Below are 23,958 nucleotides of genomic sequence, written 5' to 3' on the forward strand. Positions count from 1 at the left end.
GGTGTATATGAGTGTAAATGAACAGCTGAAGAAGGTTTCACACTTGACACACACACACACATGCTCCCATTTCTCTATGAAAAGAAATGTTCTGCCATCTGTGAATTATACATTTAAGGGGTTGTTCACTTTTGAGCTAACTTTTAGTGTTATGGAGAGAACGATATTGTAAGACAATTTATAATTGGTTTTTATTTGTGGTTTTTGAGCTATTTAGCATTTTATCAATCAGCTGTCCAGTTTGCAATTTGGTTGCTAGTGTCCAAATTACCCTAGCAACAATGGATTGATTTTAATAAGAGACTGGAATATGAACAGGATAGGGCCTGAACAGAAAGAGGAGTAATAAAAAGTAGTAATAACAATTCATTTGTAGCCTTACAGATCTGTTTTTTATATTTCATTAGTGATATTTGAAAGCTGGAAAGAGTAAGAAGAAGGCAAATCATTTAAAAACTTTAAAAAACAAATAGTGACAACCAGTTGATAAGTTGCTTAGAATTGTCCATTACACACATTCAGATCACTTCTTGAACAGTGAAAAATTTTCTGTTATGGAATAAACTGCAAATGATCAGACCAGAATTAAGGGTTGCCACTAGTATTTTAGCAGCCTGGACACTTTTTCGGGCTACTGCTAGGAAAACCATTGTTTCTGGGGGTATTTAATTATTAATCTTCTGTATTAATAATTTATTGAATTATTTATATATACAGTACAGTATATAGATAATATAATAATTGCTTAAGTATAATTTTGAATTGTCGAAAGCCTGCAGTTTGTGAGATATCGCCAACTCAAAAGTTCAAGTTAAAAGGATATATATTTTATTTAATACATTTGATATAGAAACAAGTGTCCGAGGTCTGACGCGTTTCGTGTCTACGCACTTCCTCAGAGACCAAGTCTCTTCATTAAGGCACAGTGATCCGTATAAAGGAAAGATCCTCTATTTGAAAAAGATCCTTTATTTGAAAAACCCCAGGTCCTAAGCATTCAGGATAACAGATCCCAGACCTATACAAGATTGTTACAGCTCTCTTATCTCTCAGTCCCTCACTATGACCTGTAGTTCTAGCCCTGCAAATCTCTATTGCCTTAACATATTTTTATAAATATATACATATTTTGTATTACAGCTGTATTCAATCACCCAGGGTTATAGCACCCACTTTTATAATAGTTCAGAGACCAAAGGGTTCATTATAAAGTGCAAAAATAGACCATGCATTGGCCATGTATTGACACCATTCATAAAATGTATTGCTCCCACACAAGCTCCTGCCCAGCCTTTTCTCATACAGGGCACAAGCACGCCCAATTAAACAAGGGATAATCGAATAAAGTCTTTTGATTCTTTGCTTTTTGTGGCCAATTAGACATTGGGGTGATAACCTATAATTAGCCCCACAACACTGAAAACAGGTGCAAAATATTTTATATTCTTAAAAATCAAAAAAGGATTTGGATTATATAGACCAGTGATCCCCAACCAGTAGCTCGCGAGCAACATTTTGCTCACTAACCCTTTGGATGTTGCTCCTAGTGACATCAAAGGAGGTACTTATTTTTGAATTCCAGGCTAGGAGGCAAGTTTTGGTTGCATAAAAAACAGATGTACTGCCAAACAGAGCCTCCTGTAGGCTTCCAGCTGACATAGGGGCCATCAAATAGCCAATTATAGTCCTTATTTGGCACCCCAGGAAGTTTTTGCATGCCTGTGGTGCTCCTCAACTCTTTATTTTTGAATGTGGCTCACGGGTAAAAAAAGGTTGGGGACCCCTGATATAGACATTATGCTTCAAAGATGGGCCCACAAACATTTACTAAACTAACTAAATTTATTACGAGAATGCTCGGGACCTGGGGCTTTCCAGATAACGGATCTTTCCATAAATCCTCATATCTTAAGTCTACTAGAAAATCATGTAAACATTAAATATACCCAATAGGCTGGCTGTGCTTCCAATAAGAATTAAATCTCAGTTTTCTGCATAATGGGGTTCCATATAATGGATCCCATAACTGTATATATTATATTCTCACTATAGCATGGACTAGGAGGTGACAGACTTCCCCAATATTCTGCAAATCTGCATCCCTTGAATAATAAACCATTTCCAAGCTTTTGTTCCTGAGACTTCTTATTATGTTAGGGGTAATTATCCACCATGTGTTTCCCCATTTCCATATTTGATAAAGATCATGCCAGTCTTTTATCACTGGCAAAGTGCAAGGTTCCTTAGTGCCCATTGTGCAAAATAGGCTTTGATAGAGCACTGGATACAGTACATCATTACTAGTACAGTCATGGGCCCTATTATCCAGAATGTAAAAGTATACATGTAGGACTGACAAGGCATTTACATTGTCACATGTACAAAGTATCATTAGACTTGGACTGGAACGGATCTCTGTGAACTCTCACCCTCCCCCTGTACAGCTCCTGTATGCCCCCCCCCACCTGCATGACTTATATGGTATGTCCCTTTCATTCCAACCAGAACCCCCTGGCCAGACTGATATAGTGTGCCTACTGTTACTTCTCACAAGGGAATCAATATTAAGCTGCTGTTCTGTGCTCTTAGGGCAAAACATGTCAGGCAATAAGATTTTATGAAAGGCACTTTTAATACATACAATATGTGAGCCTGCTTCTGTTTTCACCTGAGTTAAAGAAAATGCTAAACGTATAAAGGCGTGCTAATGACTGTATTTATTTCTGAGACAATGTAGGCAGTAAACAAAAAAATGCACCCACAGAAAACCCTCCAAACCATGCAGAAACCATGAAAATGGAAATGACAGAAGAAATGAACGAGTACCTATTACATACATTCCACTACATTCCATTCAGTATATCTGTTCTTAATGGCAATGCCATGATTTTATAAGGGACACTGCAAGTGGTGCTGTTAAAGGAGAACTTAACCCCCAATAATAAAACCCCCTACCCACTGCCCTATACAGTCCCCCATCCCTGCTCCCCCCACACTACATGATCCTTTCTGTATGTCTGTCCTCCCCTAAAGATTCATTTAGCCCATGAACGTCTAGTGCAACTCCACCAAAGTTGATAAGCTGATGCCATGGTTCAAATCAGTGCAATACCAGTGTAATAAGACCTCAAGGGTCAGTTTTCTGGATACTAGAGCATTTGTGTCCCATGGATGATTATGTATGGAGTGCACAAATGTTCTAGTATCCAGAAAACTGACCCGTGTGGCCAATTGGCTGTCATTAGAATTTAGAAACTACAATAATAATGGAAAGGTTTCCTTTGTTGATTTGGTGAGCTTTAAACCCTGTGGCTTTGGGCAGGCAACCAGATTTCCATGGGAGATCAGCCTCTTTTTGATGGCTTTTAAAGGAGATCTGAAGCCTACAAATGAATAATAGTAATAATGTATTTTTTTTATACTGAAATTACTAGCAGGGAGGTCCTGCAGCAGCCCTGTAACAGTACTGATCCAGGCCTTGTCCACAGAAGGTCACCATCTGGGATCATGTTAGGCTATCTTTTGAGTTTAATTGGCACTGCACATGCTCAGTGAGTTCTGGGCAGCTGTACTTAATTTCATCAAAAATAATCAAGCAGAAAATGAGACTCATTTCTTATAGAAGCTGACGTTACAGGGCTGATTATGGTATTCTGATGCAGACTGCACTGATTTTAAAGCTGCCATGTAATCTGAACCTGAATAAATTTTTAATTAGCTTTGTATCATGACTATTTATATAAATTTAAGGGATGTGTATTCCAAATCAGGTATGTTTATTGGGTTCTCCTTAATTCTTACAGATGACTAAAGCCCCATCCGCAGCCAAAGGTCTACCATCTGCATCTGCATCTGCCTCCACAGGCATCTCAGATGAAGAGATTGAGAGACAGCTAAAGGCACAGGGCATAAATTAACTGTTCTTATTATCAGGCTTTTCCCTTTGCTTCCCATTATGCAGAGGAAATCTGGGTGACACTACCTATGGAACTGGACAGTATTTGCTTTCTAGGAGAGCAATATTTTTTTTGCAACATTTTCTCCTCTAGGCATGTACATTTTTATTTCAACCAATGAAAATCATTATATTAAAGGCATGGCAATTATGTTACTTCTGTAACATTGGGTGTGTAGCTTTGCTGTGCACAGATCATTGGGATGTCCAGACAATACTGTGGCACAGGGAGGTATTGGCTACATTCACCCTATAGGTGGAAATGGGAATGTTCAGTGTATACGGTAAGGCTATGCATGCCTACATGGGTGTTTCTCAGCTTCTGTATAAATATTCAGGGTACGATGTGTTCCTAGATGGGGGCATGGCTGTGCACCTTCAATGTACATGGACAATGGGAAACACCGGTACTAATACCCAAAATGGGCAGATGTACCTTTAGCTCTGCACTTATAGTTTGCAGCTGTACTACATGAGGAAACCGAGGTTTAATTCTGATAATCAATAGTGCTAAAATTCCCTTTAAGTGAGTGTATGTACATGAAATCATTTTACTTGCTGTTGGGAAGCTTTTACTTCAGAAAATGCATTAAATCATTCAATCATTCAATGTCCTGCCAGAACAAAACTGGAGACACTTTGTACAGGAACCTTTTGTCTATCGTTTTAAACTACCCACTGTTGCTCATATTTTTCCTGCTAAAAAAGCCATGTAAATGCCAATATCTGTCAGTTAATTGGGCCTGGGCAACGGTGGGTAATTTACAGGTTGCCCTTATGATTCATTCACTAACCTGTTGTTCTGCAGTAACTACATGTTAAATAAGATACTAGAATGCACAGAAGCCTTATTAGGGTATATGAAATCATTATATTTCCCAGGAACCATCAGATTGTGCTTGTAGTTACCCTTCCTGAGCAGCTGCCCAATCACAGCCCTGCTAACTACTGTGTATCTGACGTATTCAATCTACTTTTACTAGTGGTGTCCAGTCTTTTGTTTGTTTTTCTTGATGCCTTTTTTAAATATTTTTTTTTGAACATGTTGACCTCTGTATAGGGAAGCCCTCTGTTCCCTGCAGCTTAAGCAGCTGTGCAATGTGACTCCTGCTGGGATCAGCCTTATGTACAGAAAGATGGTAGGGCAGAGTGATATTGAAATACACTCATTTAGCCAGTTACAGCATATTGGATAAGCAGTTATAGGCACAGCTCCAAATATACCAAATATCACTGTCTATCTCTCTCCAAATATCTGCTGTTTAAGTGTAAGCTGTCTAGACACAAGCCATTAAAGGGGTTGTTCACCTGTAAATTAACTTTTAGTATAATATAGTGAGTGATATTCTGAGACAATTGGTTTTCATGTACTATTATTTGAAGGTTTTGAGTTATTTAATTTTCTAGCAATTTCAGCAATCTGGTTGCTAGTGTCCATATTACCCTAGCAACATGAATTAATTTGAATAAGACACTGAAAATGAATATGAAAGGCATTAAGAGAAATATGAATAATAATGTAGCAATAACAGAGCGTTTGTTTTTAGATGGAGTGCATGACCCTCATTTGAAAGCTGGTAAGTCAGAAAAAATTAAGGCCAATTGAAAAGATGTTTAGCATTAGTCATTCAATGCCATAATAAATGTTAACTGACAAGTGAACCACCCCTTTAAAAGCAACCAACTCAGTCCCTCCAGACTCAAGCAGCCAACTCAAACTCCAGGGCCCACTATTCACCTCACCACATTAATATCTGGTCAATAAAATAAATAATGCCCAACCCAAAATTCCTAAGGTCAACCTTCCATATTGGTATATCCCCATGGCAATCTTAGAAGTAAGTGGGGACGTACCAGATCTATAATTTGATTGGTCTGAGTACTGTACTTAAACAGAATACTAATATTGTTTGTTAATAGAAGCTCATTCAGTTGTTCAGTGCTTTAAAGTTACTTAATTTTAAACGTTCAGTCAAACCCAAATCCTATGAAAAAGAAAAACCAAACCAAGTCCTGGATACAAGGATTTCCCAATAACCAAGATCCCTTAAAATCTTGTGGCCTCCAATCCCTACTTTGACACTTGCATTTCCTCTGAACCGTAGTAACATCAAGGCCTGCAAATCTATTGGCATCTCTTCTGCCCCTGTGTTCCTGTTGTTTGGAGCTTGGCAGACACTTTGTACTGGTTTTGATGTCTACTGTGCATTGTCAAACATCCCTAATAAATACACCAATAATTTCTTTTTTTAAAACACATTTTATTTATTATTCATAAAATTAACATTACATGCACAGTATGGAGTCTCTTAGTATTACAGTTTGTTAGTAACACCTGCCGGTGCTTGGCAGGAATGGCAGCAGCTTCTTTCTTGACCGGTTCCAAATAGAGCTTTTTCCTATAGAGACCACATTATTTCTCGCTGAACTGGTTTTCTTCGCTCCGTCTCACATCTGCAAAAAGAGCAAGTAAACACATGAGTTGATCAAATAAAAAGTGTTGTTTTATATTCTAGGTGATTTTGTTATATACATATTCTATATGTTAAAGGGATATCATTGTCATACATTATGTGCTGCTGTTTTTTGGGCAGGAAAAAAAACAGTTGAAGGATTAAATATACTTTTCATACCTCAGGGTGGGTGAAAGATTGAATCCATCTTCAATTGCTTCTTCTTGACATCTTCCAAGGTGCATCTTGATATCTTCTTCTTGACATCTTCCAAACTGCAGCCTCCCCAGAAAGTAAATAAAACAAATGTGAGGGAGGGCCTATTGGAAATTGTGGGTATAGAATTGAATTGTTTCTTACCTTGGTGTTAGATTTTACTTGATTGTTTATTTTGAATTAACCTGCAAAATCTAGAAGTTTATATTATTAGCCTTGCTGAGATGGGAGACATTATATGGCTGGCACTTCTCAGATTGATATGGACTGGCCCACCACCTTCCCCGTCCATTCCGTCCTTTTAAAAGAGAAGGAAATTCCCTGGGCGCAAAAAACCTCCCCCCTGGCCTACCTGTCCCGCCGGGCAAATGCCCCCAACTTGTTACTCACCCCTCTGCGCAGGTCCTGTCCACGGAGTTCACAGACGCCATCTTCTCCCAAGTGGTCTTCTTCCTGCTTTGACCGGCGTTTTTGGCGCATGCGCAGTAGGAGCATTTACGGTACGGATCTACTGCGCATGCGCCAAAAGTCACAAAGTTTTCCGACAAGTTTTCGTGACATTCGGCGCATGCGCAGTAGATCCGTACCGGTAAATGCTCCTACTGCGCATGCGCCAGAAGATGCTGATTAATCCAGGAAGAAGACCGCTTGGGAGAAGATGGCGCCTGTGAGCTCCGTGGACAGGACCTGCGCAGAGAGGTGAGTAACAAGTTAGGGGCATTTGCCCAGGGGGACAGGTAGGCCAGGGTGGAGGAGGGAGGGAACACAGGGGAGGGGGGAGGGATTTTTGCGCCCAGGGGGTTTCCTTCTCCTTTAATTTGATGTTTATTCAGGTGTAAAATCAAATTCTCTGAATGCCTCTTGATGCTCCGATGGTATCTCTACAGATGGAAGTGTCAATGCTGGAGCTCGGCATTCAGGTTGCCTAAGGCTCTCCAAATTTCCTTGGTTGGCTGGCACAAATGGAGGCCTTACTCTTCTGTTTTCAAGTTTTTTCCAGTCCATATCCTGAAAGAAAGGTCATATTATGCAATGAGTATCTATTCCAAAAACTTCTAGAATTGGTGGAACAATTGATTATAATGAATATAGAGGATGCAGAAATTTATATAAAACAATGCAACATTGAGGATTTATTAGTACGGTAATCATTAGCATATTTCTGTCTGTAATTCAAGATAAGTACAAAAGAAACTTACTCTAAAGAAGGGGTGCTCTTTAACCATGTCAGCACCAGTTTCACCAGATCCCAGGCGAAATTCTGGATCCTTCTCTAAGAGCTGCAAAAACACAAATATTAAAAAATTAAACACACAAATCATTTTTATAATTTATGATTAATGTACGTTAATGCTGGTGTCTGTCTTATATTCTAAAATGAAATGACTTACTTAACGTTTAAGAAAAGAAAAGAATAAGTGATCCATCCAGTTAATACTAGTAGTCTTACAGAGTCCTGTAGACTTATAGAGCAAGTAGCCCTCTGGTTGGGCAGAAAAAAGAGACTACATAAGGCTTTAGTATGAAGCTCAGATTTTTACACCCATTAGCTGCTTCTCTTCTATCAGCCCAAGTTCTGTATACAGGGGGTGAGCAGTTATTATAACCCCCCACCTTCTCAAGCAGGTATTCACTGTTTCACATCTTGACCATTGGGACAGCATGGGCTTAACAACAAAATACACATTTTAAGATGGTTACTACATAAACATAATGTAACCTCTTATGTATAATAACCCAGTAAAGCACATTCCTGATTACTGATGTGTTGGGGACAACTTACTTCATTTATTAATTCACAAACATCCTCTGATAGATGTTCTGGTAACTCTAACTCATCATAGAGGATGCTCTCTGCTAGCTCAAACGGATCTTCGTTGTCGAATGGTAACTGCAATAGAAAACAATTATTTATTTAGTAAACACATTTTCTGAGATACATATCACAATGTCAAATTAGGTGCCAACATCAATGCTATAGTATTCATTCTGAGAGTATGAGAAGTTATGCTTAAAGGAGTTGTTCACCATTGAGTTAACTTAAGTATGATGTAGAGAGTGATAATCTGAGACACTTTGCAATTGGTTTTCATTTTCTATTATTTATAGTTTTTTTTAGTTATTTAGTTTGATATTCAGCAATTTCAGCAGTCTGTTGCTAGGGTCCAAATTAACCTAGTGGCCATGCGCTGATTTGAATAAGAGACTGGAATATGAATAGGAGAGGCCCTGCATGAATGGATGAGTAATAAAAAGCAGCAATAACAATAAATGTGAAGCCTTACAGAGCATTTGTTTATTTTAGTGACCCCCATTTGAAAGCTGGAAAGATTTAGAAGGAAAATAATGAAAAAAAAACTATAAAAATTTAATAATAAAGACCAATTGAAAAGTTGCTTAAAACAGACCATTCTATAACATACTAAAAGTTAACTTAAAGGTGAACCACCGCTTTAAGGTTACTAAACCAGTTTTTCACCATGAGCATTTCTATGTAGGCTGGATAAATAAGACTATGACGATGAGCAGGATTTCTGAGTGTAGGTGATGACATAGGAATTGTATTTACCTCATACATGAGCATAGCATATATGGCGATTCCAAGGGCCCACCAGTCAACCGCCATGCCATATTCTATATTCATATAGATCTCGGGGGCCATGTAAGTCTTTGTTCCACACTTGGTCTTTGTGCGATCGTCGTATCCAAATCCTAAAACATGGGGACAAAAACACTGTAAGGAAACTGCAGATCTTGAAAGCTGATTTTATACCAGTAAAACCAAATGCATGGTTTTTAAAACTTACTGTTTTTGCTGAGGCCGAAATCCACGATCTTCACAAATCCATCCCGGTCCATCAGCAAATTCTCAAGCTTAAGGTCTCTGAATTAAAATAAATTGTGCATAACAGTTTAGTACATTTTATATTGTCTTGATACATATAAAATCCTTATTTAATATAAAAACAGCAAGGGATATGGAGTAGCCCACTGTGCATTAAACAACTGTCATTGAATGACATTCCCATACTACCAATCGCTATATATTATATATATATATATATATATATTTTTTTTTTTTTTTTTTTTTTTTTCACCTCAGTTAACTCTAGTAGGAACATGTTGCTGCCATTTAAATGATACAATGATACCTATACTTCTAATACTACACATAAAGAGTAATGTTCTTAGCAATGTTACCAGCTCCTTCTGGAAATAAGAATCATTTTACTGCTATTAATGCTTACCTATGAACAATGCCAAGATGGTGCAATGTCTCCAGGCCAAGCACTACACATGCAGAATAAAACCTGAATAGAAAAAATAATTAGAATCCAATTAACATTTTATATGGATATAGAAATTGACCCAAAAAGTTGCACAATCCCATAATCCAGTTCTGATTCCCTGTGAACACTTCCTTATTCCCATTCTACTTACATAGCCTCATGTTCTTCTAGTTCTCCACATGTGACAAACTCAAACATGTCACCTCCAGGCAGATATTCCATGACATAAAAGAGGTGACTGTCTGTCTGGAATGTTCCGTATAAAGAAACCAGATAGGGGTGTTCAGAACAACTGATGGTCTGCAGGATTTCCTTCTCTTTGAAGACACTGTGGGGTAAAACATCAAATTATCATTATCTGAGACTCATACTAAAAGCAGCCAAAAGCAATAGAAAGTGGGTTTAGACTGACATGGAAATAGAAAAGAGAGAAATGGGCACTATTAATCTGTCCTGTTTCACTGACCTTTCCAAATCCTTCTGTTTTACTATCTGCCTCTTCTTCAGGGCCTTTATAGCGCACACTTCTCTGGTCTCCTTGTGCTCGGCCAGGAACACCTGCAGTAAGACAGAAAGTTTAATTACTCTGGATAAATTAGTAGGAGCTGAAAGCTAATTAAGGAATGAGTAGCTCACCTTTCCAAAACTGCCTTGTCCCAACACTTCTCCCAGGTTGTAATTTGGAAGGGAAAGCTTGATAGGGCTAAAATACAATAGAATGAAATTGTTAAAATGGGTTTTAAAGATTTATTTTTAACATACAAACAACTTAGAATTCTTATCTAAAACAACACAATATGCCTCAAATGAGATACCTGTATGATGCTCCTCCTGCGCCCTGTCCATCATATATATCTGAGCCAGTGTCAGGATTCTGAAGCTGCAAACAAAGAAGCATTGTGTATCATTATGCAGAATGAAAATCGCAACAGCTCTATATGTGCATCATTTCTGCTTAGCAAATACAAAACCTGAAGCAAAGAAATTCTAATCCAATCATCTAATGGTGCTCATTAGCTTTTCTATCATTTAAGAAAGCTCACAAGCAGTACCAGTGAGGGGTGCTAGAATCAAATGAGTTGCATGCTAAATATAAATGGTGACATGCATACAGTAGGGATAAGGTGCCTTCTGTGGGGCAATACGTTTTTATGGTGTGGGTGTGTTCATTTAAATATACCATGTTTGTGCTTTTAGTATAAATGCTAATTTGTGATTATTATCCTGATCTACACAAAGAGAATCATATCATTAAAATGAACTTACATCTAATGGAAGACTAAAAGAGATAGAATTAGCTTCATCCTCTGTGTCCTCCTCTGGCTCAGCGTCGGTCTGCTCCTGAGTGTGTCCGATGTTACTGGACATGCCAGCATCACTTTCAGGAGCCTCTGCATCTGCAGTAAATGAAAAGCAATGAATGTCCATATAATCCTCATAAACATATTAGGAGTAAGAGTACTGTATCTGCTACATGCTACATGACTGCTGCTCACATTCTCCCCATTTATGGAAACCCTAAGGCTGATGGCTCAGGTGGCACTTTTCAGCCCTGGGCACTTTCTTAGATTTCAATGGGAAATGCCTGAAAGTACCAGTACTGAAATTGCCAGAAAGAAAAAACCAGGGATCAACAATAAAAAAGATATAGGGATTAACGATATGTTTTCTAGACTGTGTATATAGTCTGCCGGATCTGTGTAAGAAAATAAAGATAATGAACTCTATCACTGATTTCAATAAGTCAGAGGGCTACTTACTCAATAAAGTTGACATCTGGGGTGGTTCATACACATTTGCAGCAACACAAATGTTCACCAGTGCCTCAGAAATGTCCATGACTACAGGGATTTCCACCGTTGCATCCTGCAGAGATAAAACATATTCAGAAGTGAGCATTAAGCATGAAGTCACCTCAGCACTCCTGCTGTGTAACCCTCTTTAGGACTTAGGGCTCTTACAGACGAGCGTTTTTACCTGCGCTCCCCTGCGTTCCGTTTTTCTGCGTTCAGCCGAAGGGGAGCGCAGGAATAGACGCATTAAATTTTTTCCGATGGGGCTGTACTCACACAGGCGTTCGGCGCCTACACGCGCCTGTGAGAGTACAGCCCCATTGGAAAAAATTTAATTCGTCTATTCCTGCGCTCCCCTGCGGCTGAACGCAGAAAAACGGAACGCAGAGGAGCGCAGGTAAAACGCTCGTTTGTAAGAGCCCTTAAAGTCATAAATGGGCTTTATTTTTGTAACGGGAATACACCTGTGCATTGCACAACCACACAGTGTACTTACAAATGAAAGCCAAATGAAGGTGGTGGGGCTGGCACTATCCCTGTTGTCATCTTCTGCTTCTTCGGAGCTCTCAGGCTCGTGAAGAGGAATGGCTCCTTCGGTTTTATGGGAATCATCAGGGTCCTCTTCACTCTCAGCAGGATGTGGAGATTCTGCAAAAATGTCAGTTTTAAAAATGGTGTCATTATTATATATCAGTGGGTGCATTATCAGAGCTAACATTACATGCCCAGCTATGCAGCTTCTACTTACGGCAGGCATGTCCAAAGTCAGGCCTGGGGGCCAATTGTGGCCCATTTTCAAATTTAAACTGGCCCTCAGCCTCCTTTATGAAATTAGTAATAATGCGGCCCGCCAGCACCATTAACATAGTTTAAAGGGGATCTATCGCGAAATCAATAATTGGTAAAAAGAATCATTGCACCAAGTTATTACAATCTCTAAATATAATGCATTAAAAAAAATGTACAGTTTTTAAAATTTTGCAGTTATCATAGTAAAACCATTCCTAGCTGCTTCTCTCCTACCTGCCTCTGGCCAGCTCTGAGGTTGGGTCGAATTAATATGCATAACAACTCTGCCTCTCTCTCGTTGGTTCAAGTAAACTTTGGAGAAGCCGCACACCACACACTCCCAAAGGTTCTTATCCTGGTGCCCAGTGATAGAGGAATCGGCCGCCTCACAACTAGGGTAAGAAGAATTTCACCGGCACACAGGAGTTGCAGTAGCAGGGCAAGCCCTTGCAATTTTATTATGCAGTAGTGCAACGTTTCGGGGTCACGCCCATTTGTCAAGCATGCTTGACAAAGGGGCGTGACCCCGAAACGTTGCACTACTGCATAATAAAATTGCAAGGGCTTGCCCTGCTACTGCAACTCCTGTGTGCCGGTGAAATACTTCTTATTGTTTTTCTTTCTCTCTCATTGGTTGTCAGTTCTGTCAATCTGTCAACAGCTGTAGCTCAGTGGATTCAACAGCATCAAACTCTGATGCAAAACTCTTGCTCTCCCCTGACCCAGCTCCCCCAGGCAGCCAACATCATTATTTTTTTTAACATTGGAAGCTCCATTTTACACAACTCCTTTTTCACGCCACTTCCTTTCCAGAAAAGTATGCGGAATGCTGCTCGATAAAATCCCTGCTCTCCTGTCACCCAGTGCCCTCCCTAGCCAGCATCGTAGTTTAACTTTAAAAGTTTGGTTCTTTTTCTGTATAAGAAACTCCTCTCCTTTTTCAACTTCCCTCCCCTCCAGAAAGACCTATACTCCCCGCCGCACATTAGTTTCTATGTGAGAACTAAATCGCATGGGTATTGAATATGCTGCTTCAGTTGGATTCTCCTGCTTTTCTAACAATTGTGCGATTTAGTGCTCACATAGAAACTAATGTGCGGCGGGGAGTAAAGGTCTTTCCCATGGTCACTATGGGCAGCCTTTACACTAAGGGTTCCCCTGCTTCCCAAGCTGACAGGACAGGTTAATAATGAATTCTCTCCCAATCCACCAATCTTAATTATCTATAAATACTCACACTTCCCCATCTGCCCCTTGTCTTTTTTCCTGTCCTCGCTGCTGACGGAAGGTTGGTTTTTTATGGGCTTTTTCAGCTCAGGAAATTTTTTTTTATGGCTCATCAGGACCCGGAGAATGGGATCCATTGACCTGGGGAGTTAGCCTCTCTCCCTGGAAGGGCTTTTGCAGGGTGCTGCCTCTCAGAGGAGCCAGCTAGCCAATATCCCGTTTTTAGGCAGCCCGGGATTACTAAAAGCTCCTCTTGCAAGAGCCAGATTCAATCTAGGCAGCAGAGGTAGCGTGTATTCATACCTGAGTGATACACCAGGTGAGGGCGGCACCAGGGAACTTCTCTTGCTGTTTTCCATCGCGAAGTTAGGGAGGAAGTAACCGCGACGCCATTTTGTTTATGGGCAAATGTGGAATGCATTCCTTCCAGGCGCAGGCAGCGTGATGTCATCAGTCGGCGCAGGTGTAAAGCACGCATTGGAAGGAGTGCGTCCTGGTGGCCAAAACGCTGTGCTAGGAGTGGCGGTTTTGTCTGTTCTAAGGTAGGGACAGTACCGGCTATGTTTTTATGGGGCTTTTGTGTTTTAAGGCTCTCTTGTTTGTTTCTTCGCAATTAGATTAAAAGCTCAAGATGGAGCCACAGGTGCCTAGTAGCCCAGAAATTGCGGCCCGCAATGTTAGGAGGTGAGCCATATTTAAGGTAGGTTTGTGGTTGGGAAAAGAGTGCATTGGTGTTAATGAATGTTTTCATTTATTGGCAGTGTGTCTTTACCTAGAAAAAGGAGCAGCAAAGAGAAAAATAAAGTGTGTGCTGCATGTCAAGCACAAAAACATTCAAAATTTTGTGACAGATGTGCAAGAAGATTAGCTGGAGATACTGCAGCAGATACAGCAGACATAATTAAATGTATTAGAGAAGCAGTGGCTGAAGGAGTTAAAACAGCCACAAAGAGAAAGAGTGGAGATTTTGAGCAAGAGCCAGAAATGCCGCTGTATAGAAATGTTCAACAGCACCCAGATTTCGCCTTGTCAGAAAATTCAGATGATGAGGATTTGGCAGAAGAGGAATCTAAGTCCTTATTTGATTTGTCACTTGTGGAACCATTAATCAAAGCGGTCAGGTTACAATTGGAATTACCAGAGAAGCAGGATGCTCAACCGTCTTCATTTAACCCCTTTAAATCTTTGAAAAGAGACAGAGCTACTTTTCCTATACATGAAGTGATAAAGGAGATTGTAGCAAAAGAGTGGGAAAAAACTGAAGGAAAGTATCCAATCCCAGCTAAAGTTTTTAAGAAATATCCCTTGCCGTCTAAAAAAGAACAAGTGTTGGATAAACCTCCCAAAGTAGATGCAGCAGTTGCACGATTGTCCAAAAGAACAGCTTTACCAGTAGAGGATATGGCAGCTTTCTATAATCCAATGGATAAAAAAATGGAGTCATCATTAAGAAAATCATATGTGGCTTTGGGAGCTACTGCAAAGCCAGCTCTAGCGTTAACATCAGTGTCAAGAGCATTGCAGTGCTGGTTACAAAATGTGGAAACAGCTCTGAAACAGGGAGTAAACAGAGCAAGTATTGTAGATGCATTGGAGGAAGTAAAACTTGCTGCAGATTTCATAGCGGAGGCCTCAGTGGATATGGTTAAAGCATCTTCCAGAGCAATGGCTTTATCAGTGGCGGCAAGGAGAGCATTGTGGCTGAGATCTTGGTCAGCAGATAAAACTCCAAAAGTAAGTCTCTGTAATTTACCATTTGAGGGTTCGATGCTGTTTGGAGAAAAGTTGGATGATATAATCAAAAAAGTTACAGGAGGAAAAAGTGTCTTCCTGCCACAGGATCGAGCACCTGTAAGAGAAGGAGAAAGCAGTCCATCTAGACAATATTTTCAGGATAGACGTTTTAATAAAGATAAAAGATTTAACAGAACGTCGAGACAAGGTTTCACAGCTACTCAGTGGAAAGGAGGGCAAAACTCTCTTTTTAGACAGCAGAGAGGAAGAGGTGCAAGAATTGGAGGCCAAAGCAAGAAAATGTTCTGAGGACTTGACAGTCCAGTCCTCCCTAATACCCAGAAGGCTAACACAATTTGTAGAGGTCTGGACAGAGTCCATCAAAGATCAATGGGTGTTGCAAACAATACAAAGAGGTTATTTCCTGGAGTTCGAAAAAACCCCAAAACACAACTGGTTTGTTTCATCAGAAATCCCAGTACAGAAAAAGAAAAAGGAGACCATGTTGAACAGCTACTCGTAGATGGAGCAATTGTTCCAGTTCCAAGGGAGTTCAAGAGAAAAGGGATTTATTCAGTGATGTTTTTATTGGAGAAGAAAACAGGAGACTATCGTCCGGTGTTGGATTTGAGACCGATAAACACATGTCTATAAATAAAGAAATTCAAGATGGAGTCTCTTCAGACGATTATCGCAGAAATCCAGCCACAGGATTGGATGTTGTCACTGGATCTAAAAGGTGCTTATTTACATATTCCAATTGCAGAAAGTCATCAGAAGTTTCTCAGATTTGCAATTGGGGAAGATCTACATTTCCAATTCACATGCCTACCTTTTGGACTAGCAACGTCACCTCGAGTGTTTACGAAAGTGTTACAAGCGCTAGTAGCGGAAATAAGGAAAGAAGGCATTTTAATCTATCATTACTTAGACGACATCTTCTTAAGAGCAAGAGATCCGACAACATTGATAAAACATCGAGACAAGGTAATGAATAATCTTCAGAAGCACGGGTGGAAGTTGAATATGGAAAAAAGTCAACTCCTACCGTCACAGGACTTAGTCTATCTAGGGCAAGGTTTTTGACGAAACAAGCACTTGTAACTCTACCAGAAGAAAAGAAAATCAAGATAAAGAAAGTGATTATGGGTCTGATCCAGACAGTAGTGATGTCAGCGAGAGAGATATCCAGTGTAATCGGTCTATTAAATTCAGTGCTGCCGATGGTGAAGTGGGCCAGGTGGCATATAAGACCTTTGCAGCAGGTTTTCATTCAACAATGGAGACACTCGAGTCACTCCTGGAATCAAAAGTGGATCATTCCGAATCAAGTGAAGCAAGACACGAAGTGGTGGTTAGAGGATGTGAACTTAGCGAGAGGGAAATCCTTTGGGAAGTGTTAACAACAGATTCCAGCCCGTGGGGCTGGGGAGCACATCTGGGGCAAACCTGGCTCCAAGGAAGGTGGGAGACGGAAGAACAGTACCTATCATCCAATGTATTAGAATTGAGAGCGGTGTGGAAAGCCATACAAAGATTAAATCACCAGCTGAGAGGGTCTTGTCTAATGGTACAGGTAGACAATTTGGCAGCGGTAATGTATATAAAAAAGCAAGGAGGAACTCGAAGCATGAGTTTGTTGGCGGAAATGATTCCCATTATGAGGAGGGCAGAACAACATTTACAGGAAATGACTGCACTGCACATTCCGGGAAAGCACAATCAAGTAGAAGATTTCTTGAGTCGCAGTGTAATCAGCAAACACGAGTGGGAATTGAATCAAGAAGTATTTCTCAAAATTGTCCAGAAATGGGGACAACCAGTGATAGACTTAATGGCGACTCGGAAGAATCGGAAAGCGAATCAGTTTTTCACGAGGAATCAATGTTGCCAATCGTTGGCAATGGATGCTCTTGCTCAAGACGGGAGACAAGGTCTATTATACATTTTCCCCCCAATTCCTTTGATCCCGAGGATACTCAAGAAAATAAGGAAGGAGAAAGCCAACATAATAGCAATACTGCCCGATTGGCCCAGGAGGGTCTGGTACCCACTGTTGAGGTCTATGATGATAGACGAACCTCTGAATCTTTGGGGCAGACAAGACTTGTTGATGCAGGGGCCAATCAGTCATCCTTACCCGCAAACGTTATCGCTGAAGGCATGGAGGTTGAAAGGATCAGGCTGACAAAAGAAGGATTCTCAGAGGCAGTAATAAAAACAATGTTGGCATCGAGAAAATCATCCACAAATAAGACTTATCAGAGGATTTGGAAAATATTTCTGTCTTGGTTACATGACAGGGAAAGTACTTTGGAACAAGTGACAGTGTCGCATGTGTTGGATTTTTTGCAAGATGGATTTGACAAAAATCTGAGCATGAGAACTTTGAAACTTCAGACCTCTGCTATTTCAATCCTGACAGAGAGGCAATGGGCAAAAAATGAAAAAGTTATAAAATTTTTGTCAGGAGTCCTTCATTTAAGACCTCCAACGAATACACTGTCTGCAACTTGGAGCTTGCCGTTAGTTTTAAAAAAACTTGCCACAGAGCCATTTGAACCATTGGAGACAATTTCAGACATGTTGTTAACGCTAAAGACAACCTTGTTGGTTGCAGTTACTTCAGCAAAAAGAGTGGCTGATTTGCAGGCATTTTCATCAGAAGAACCCTATACTGTGATTCAAGCTGACAAAGTATTGCTGAGAGCAGTACCAGAATTTTTACCAAAAGTAGTGAAAGAGCACTATTTAAATAAGGAAGTGGTGTTACCATCTTTCTTTCCAGAACCTGTAGCAGAACAGGAGAAGGAGTGGCATAATTTAGACATGGTCAGATGTTTATCAGTCTACTTGGCTAAAACAAAAGTTTGGAGAAAGTCAAACAAATTATTTGTAATCCCATCAGGAAGCAGGAGAGGACAAGCAGCCTCGAAATCCACAATAAGCAGGTCGATAATTAACTGCATTAAGCTGGCTTATGAAAAAGCTGAAGTGCAGCTACCGAAAGGAATTAAGGCCCACTCCACTAGGGCAATCAGTGCTTCATGGGCTTTTCAGGCAGAAGTTTTAAAGGAAGAAGTATGCAAGGCAGCCTCTTGGAGTTCTGCAAATACTTTTCTGAAGCATTACCATCTGGATGTGCATTCCACACAGAGGGCTAATATTGGCCTTAAAGTTTTGGAATCAGTGTGTGAATAAAATATATTTGGTTTCAGCAATAAAATACTAAGTTGTTTGTTTCCTCTCCCAGGTAGATTGCTAAGGTATATCACCCTTAGTGTAAAGGCTGCCATAGTGACCATGGGAAATAGAAAATTTAACTTCATACTTACCGAAATTTTCTTTTCCTGGTAACTATGGGCAGCCTTTACAATAACCCCTCCCCAAACAACTAGCTGCTCGGACATTAAAAGACAAGGGGCAGATGGGGGAAGGGGGAGTATTTATAGATAATTAAGATTGGTGGATTGGGAGAGAATTCATTATTAACCTGTCCTGTCGGCTTGGGAAGCAGGGGAACCCTTAGTGTAAAGGCTGCCCATAGTTACCAGGAAAAGAAAATTTCGGTAAGTATGAAGTTAAATTTTCTATTTCTGGAGGGGAGGGAAGTTGAAAAAGGAGAGGAGTTTCTTATACAGAAAGAGAACGGAACTTTTAGGGCTGGGACACACTGGGTGATTTGGGGAGATTTAGTCGCATGGCGACTAATCGCCGTGACTTTCCACGACCAATCTTCCCCGAATGCCTCCCCTCGCTCTGCGCCTGGCTAAAATGAAAAATCGCCTGCGCTAATCACACGCGGCGATTCGTTTTCCGAAGTCGCCCAAAGTTTCCTCACGAGGAAACTTCGGGCAACTTCGGAAAACGAATCGCCGCCCCCCCAGTGCAGTGGAAGTGGCTAGGCTAGCACAGGAAACTATAAATAGGTGGAAAGAAGGCCCAGTTGCCACAGTCTGCAGAGAAGGTCTTGGAGGAGGAGTCAATCAGTGCAGCAGCATTGCGTTGGCGCATCACCACGCTTGTCTGAGACTGTGCTCAGGAGCGTGTGCTGCGGGTCCTGCAACACCTCGATTTCTAATGGCAGGTGCGTGCCTGCGCTGCTTTTGCCCCTTCTAGCCAGTGTGTGACTGCCCACTGACTCACACACTTTTGCACATATTTACACTCACATACACATATTCACACACCTTTTACAAGTATACACACATGCATACACAAACACACACATACTTTTTTTCTTACTTTTTTTTAGCTTTTCATTTTATAATTTTGCCTCTTGTTTTTCCCCTGTTTCACAGTGTGACTATTGGATTAAGCATTCTGACTGCTAACCATGTTGTTGGATCAGTTATTTTGTTATTTCATTGATTTTCCTGATGTATATGATTTTTGTGTTTTTATTGCAGTTTTATGCTTGAATCATTATCCGTCACCTTTTATATAGCGTAGCTTTGCAATTTGATAGTTTGGAGTAGAAAGACAAATTAGCAAATATGTATTCATCAGAATGTGTACTTTCCAAAAATATATAGTTTTCTGGAGCGAACTTACATTTTTCTACCTTTGCCCCCAGGGTGGGACTAGCCCGACGGGACAACGGGAAAAAACCTTATGGGCCCCGGCCTTCATTGGCTCCCACCGGGCCAGACACCCTTTTCCGTTCTCCTGGGCCTACAAGAAATAATTTGTGGCGCTGCAGCGCCATTCGCGCAGCACTGCTCCATTCGATCTGGTCTCTCCTGCGCGCCTCCGTTCGCGCATGCAGCTCGGTTCCAGGGGGGGCCCTATGCAGGAGTCCCGGTGGGCCCCGGGCCCCCCAGTCCGACCCGGTTTGTCCTTAAAAAATGCTGTAAATGTGTTGATTTTGCATTATCTGGAATTACAGAAATAATAGGTTCATTTTGGGGCCTCCATATGCCACATACTTGGGTAAACCGATACATATTGGATATCAAACTGTTCATCATTTATTATTTAATATTTAGGCTGTTTTATCTTGGTACCTAATACTATTTTGGAGATAAAATGCTGCAAGCTGGAAGCTTTGAGATCATTTTTCAAATATTTTACAAATTTTTATTAAAAATAATGAATTAAGGAAAGAATTGCAACTTGGTAGTCAAATATGTATTTACCAATTTTTGATTCATCAGAATCTATTCTTTCCAATAATGTGTAGTAAACATACTGTTTGTTAGTGGAATGTTAGTGCTTTGGAAATTTGGTAGTGTAATGCTTGCTGTCTGTACTTGACTGAGACAATGTGCAGACCTGTCAGCCTTACTTCCAGAGTAACAGTTGGTGTGAGGATGCTATTCAGCATGGAGCAGGGGGGGACTTTGCTAGTTGCTAACTGACATCATTGCTAGTGAGTAGCCACTCCCATTCAGCAGTAGCTTGAACGGTCTCTCACAGAAAGCTCCCTATTTGCATGCAGGGCCGCCATAAGGGGGGGACAGAGGGGACAAGCGTACCGGGCCCGGGCATGAAGGGGGGCCCAGCAGCGCTGCATTTTTTGAAGATCCCGGTCCCCCGTTACGAGCGCCTGAGCCGTACGTCCTCCATCTGCGTTGCCGAATGCGGAAGTGCCGAAAAGCCGAAGCCGATGCGCCGAAAAGACCCGAAGTCACGGAAAAAGCCGAAGTCCCGAAGCGCTGAAAAGACCCGAAGTCCCGGAAAAAGCTGAAGTCCCGAAGCGCTGAAAAGACCCGAAGTCACGAAGCGCCGAAAAGACCCGAAGTCACGAAAACAGCCGAAGTCCTGAAGCGGCGCAAAGACCCGAAGTTACGAAAGGAGGCGAAGTTGAAGTACTGAAGCCATGAGTTCAATTCTACTGAACACCAGTTTGTGTATTTTTTTTTTTTTTAATCCCCTGGCCACCAATGTTTTATTTTAATATTCTATAGGCCCCTGCCACCAATCTTTTTGTAAAACATTTTTTTTTTGGGGCCCCAATTTTTTTTACTTATAAGGGGGCCCCTGCCACCAATGTTTTTTTAAAAAAAACATTTTTTTTTTTACATTTTTTTTTTTTTGGGGCCCCAATTTTTTATAAGGGGGCCCTGACCATCAATAGCTTTTTATAACTTGTGTGGGGGGGTTACTTTTTTAGCATCTGTGTGGTCTTTTAACCACTTGGTCGTCAGTGTTGTTGTACGGGGCCCCGTGATTTCTAATGGCGGCCGTGATTGCATGTATTAATATTTCAGTTTACTAAAAAAGTAAGCATATCTGCTAAAGAAATATATTTGAAGATTTTATTATTTCCACCTCACCTACCCATTAGGAGAATTTGATTTTCGCGATAGATTCCCTTTAACTCTAAACAAGTTTAAATTTAAACAAGGAATCGCATAGCCAGCGCAGTAATATTTGGGCATATTAGTGAAATGATCTGTCACTTTGTCTATATTGCTGCCTGTGTGCTGAAGGTGTTAGTAATAGACACGTACTGGCATGTAGTGATGCGCCGCTCTCGCATACTTCTTTAGGGCTGAAGGTGTCAATAGACGTACTGACGTGCCTGTACAGTAAACTAAAGAAGTATGCAAGAGCGGCGCGTCACTATTTGTCTATTACTAACACCTTCAGCACACAGGCAGCAGTATAGACCAAGTGGCAGATCATTTCACTAATTCGCACAAATATTACTGCTACGCAATTCCTTGTTTAAATGAGTTAAATTATATTAATGGTTCAAAGAATGTCAGGCTGAATGGTCGGCCCCCACACATTTTCAACTCACCAAATCTGGCCCTCGTTGCAAAAAGTTTGGACACCCCTGACTTACGTTTATTGAAATTTCTGATTAGTAATGATCACTCTTACCCAATAAAGATGGCTGTGCCGAGTGGTCGGGCATCTCTATAGTGGCTATAAACTCCACCAATGAGTCACATATGTCTGTGATCTCATGTATCTCCACAGGATCTCTGATCAATGTTGATTGAAGTGAATTCTGCAAAAATAAACACATTTATAAAAATTAAGAACACCCCATGATGTGCAATGAAATAGGCAAAAAGAAGCATATGAGCAGCCTTACCTCGAATTCGCACGACTTGCTTCGAATGCAGCCCATGACCGTTTCTCCTGTAACATAAAAAAGAGATTTGGTAAATTTCACAGCAAATGTGAAGTCAACAAAAAAGCTGCAGAAAATATATGGTGCTCCTTTAAAGCCTCCTAAATCCATTATATGCTAGTGTATCTGTATCCAGCATTGCACTGGGAATCCTAGGGCCCAATAGAGGAACTGATATCCAGGGCTGTCTTTTAAAGATATTAGATAGACACTGTTAAGATTATTGGTCTTATACTGGCCCATGATGGAAATAAGAAAGGGCTGAGAGGAATTTTCTTTGTATTGAAACCACTAAGGCCTGAACCCAGTAGCTGCTCTTCTTATATTCTAACAGGCCAGTGCAGCAATGTTTGAAGCTTTGTAACCAGAAAGTGGATTGGCTGACTTGATGCAGGTGCATAACAAAGTACAGATGCTTATTATAATATTATCAGCAGCACTTGAGGCCCTGCAGCAATTACTGCACTACAGCTCCCAGCATTTTTCAATTGACTTTGGTTGTAGGATAGACACTTCAAAAAAGGAAAATGTGAGTATCCCCAGAAATAAAATATTTTTTCCTTATTTATTTTCAATATTTTTGTATATAACTATGGCCTGTTTTTTGGAGGTGCACATTTAGTATGTATTGTGTTATTATTTCCCCCGTTTTCTTTTTGCACATTGTATTGCACAGATCTGTTGGTAACAATTAGCACTTTAACCACTAGGTGGATCTTTACTGATTGCACAAAGTGGTAACATGTGATTGTTGTTTTGTGATTGGTCACAGCCCCTTTATAACCTGTGTACAGGGATGTGCCATTCAACCTATGGGTAAGTGCCCCAGCAGGCACGAAACGCGTTAGGTCTTGCTCTATGTCCTAATAAATTTTTCTATTTTTTAATTGATTGGTTCATTATTTCTGAGGATACTCACATTTTCGTTTTTTGAAATGTTGACTTGAACTTACACCCTTGGACTGGGGTGAATTGTGAGTATATCCTCCATGATTAACTTTAATATTTGATTCTGAATTATTAATTATTTTGTAGTAGTACCTATACATTTTCATATTTCTTTGGCATCAACACAAATTACATTATTGTAGGATAGACACCCCCAAAATGACTACAGACTCTGGCCCTGTCACTTCAAAGCCACAGACAGACAAAAAAAACCAAAGTTATAAAGTCAAATCCCTGCACATTTGTAATGATGTTTTACAATGTCTCTGTCCATTAAGCTGCTGTCCAACTGCCATTAACTGCCAGTCTGACTATTTATGACATTTCAGTGGCATATAATCTTATATTAAAAATGTGTAATATTCTTCTTAGATCACTTATCTTTATCTTAACTTGCCTTACTATGTATTCTCTTTGATATGGTCTGCTTACTATTGATATGACTGATTGACAATGCTTAGAATAC

At 40.4% G+C, this 23,958-nt stretch overlaps 2 protein-coding genes and 1 long non-coding RNA gene across 4 annotated transcripts; all 3 read right to left on the minus strand.

Annotated features, from left to right (window-relative positions):
* Window positions 1-6,199: 6,199 nt before the first annotated feature.
* Window positions 6,200-6,967, minus strand: LOC121398723. The gene is made up of 2 exons (XR_005964457.1): window positions 6,589-6,967; window positions 6,200-6,409 (listed from the first exon to the last, which is right to left on the minus strand). It is a non-coding gene; the product is annotated as an uncharacterized LOC121398723 (long non-coding RNA).
* Window positions 6,968-7,390: 423 nt separating this feature from the next.
* On the minus strand, window positions 7,391-9,634 carry LOC121398724 (serine/threonine-protein kinase N2-like). The gene is made up of 5 exons (XM_041577715.1): window positions 9,432-9,634; window positions 9,194-9,336; window positions 8,408-8,515; window positions 7,824-7,904; window positions 7,391-7,632 (listed from the first exon to the last, which is right to left on the minus strand). Exons 1-5 carry the CDS (start codon window positions 9,481-9,483, stop codon window positions 7,450-7,452), a joined length of 567 nt encoding a protein of 188 aa, XP_041433649.1. The 5' UTR covers window positions 9,484-9,634; the 3' UTR covers window positions 7,391-7,449.
* A 122-nt stretch (window positions 9,635-9,756) lies between these two features.
* LOC121399478 lies at window positions 9,757-23,536 on the minus strand. Of its 2 annotated transcripts, XR_005965061.1 has the most exons (7): window positions 22,506-23,536; window positions 22,289-22,418; window positions 12,204-12,355; window positions 11,675-11,780; window positions 11,181-11,311; window positions 10,381-10,794; window positions 9,757-10,242 (listed from the first exon to the last, which is right to left on the minus strand). XR_005965061.1 is itself a non-coding variant. In XM_041580265.1 (6 exons), exons 1-6 carry the CDS (start codon window positions 22,653-22,655, stop codon window positions 10,717-10,719), a joined length of 747 nt encoding a protein of 248 aa, XP_041436199.1. In that variant the 5' UTR covers window positions 22,656-23,536; the 3' UTR covers window positions 9,757-10,716. The 2 variants fall into 2 exon arrangements, 1 of the variants encoding a protein (XP_041436199.1); XM_041580265.1 differs by having other exon boundaries at window positions 9,757-10,794.
* Window positions 23,537-23,958: the final 422 nt, after the last annotated feature.

This window comes from Xenopus laevis, chromosome 1S (genome assembly GCF_017654675.1).
Source record: "Xenopus laevis strain J_2021 chromosome 1S, Xenopus_laevis_v10.1, whole genome shotgun sequence".
Classification (NCBI taxonomy): Eukaryota; Metazoa; Chordata; class Amphibia; order Anura; family Pipidae; genus Xenopus; species Xenopus laevis.

Excerpts from the sequence above, each read along its gene's own strand:
- LOC121399478 (XM_041580265.1), bottom strand. The coding sequence starts at position 22,655 with ATGGATTTAGGAGGCTTTAAAGGAGCACCATATATTTTCTGCAGCTTT. Across the intron at positions 22,419-22,505 it reads GCAAGTCGTGCGAATTCGAG|AATTCACTTCAATCAACATT; the intron begins GTAAGGCTGCTC and ends TTATTTTTGCAG. Across the intron at positions 11,781-12,203 it reads CCTTCATTTGGCTTTCATTT|GATGCAACGGTGGAAATCCC; the intron begins GTAAGTACACTG and ends TTATCTCTGCAG.
- LOC121398724 (XM_041577715.1), bottom strand. The coding sequence starts at position 9,483 with ATGGACCGGGATGGATTTGTGAAGATCGTGGATTTCGGCCTCAGCAAA. Across the intron at positions 9,337-9,431 it reads TTTCGGCCTCAGCAAAAACA|GATTTGGATACGACGATCGC; the intron begins GTAAGTTTTAAA and ends CCCATGTTTTAG. Across the intron at positions 8,516-9,193 it reads ATGCTATGCTCATGTATGAG|TTACCATTCGACAACGAAGA; the intron begins GTAAATACAATT and ends TTTCTATTGCAG.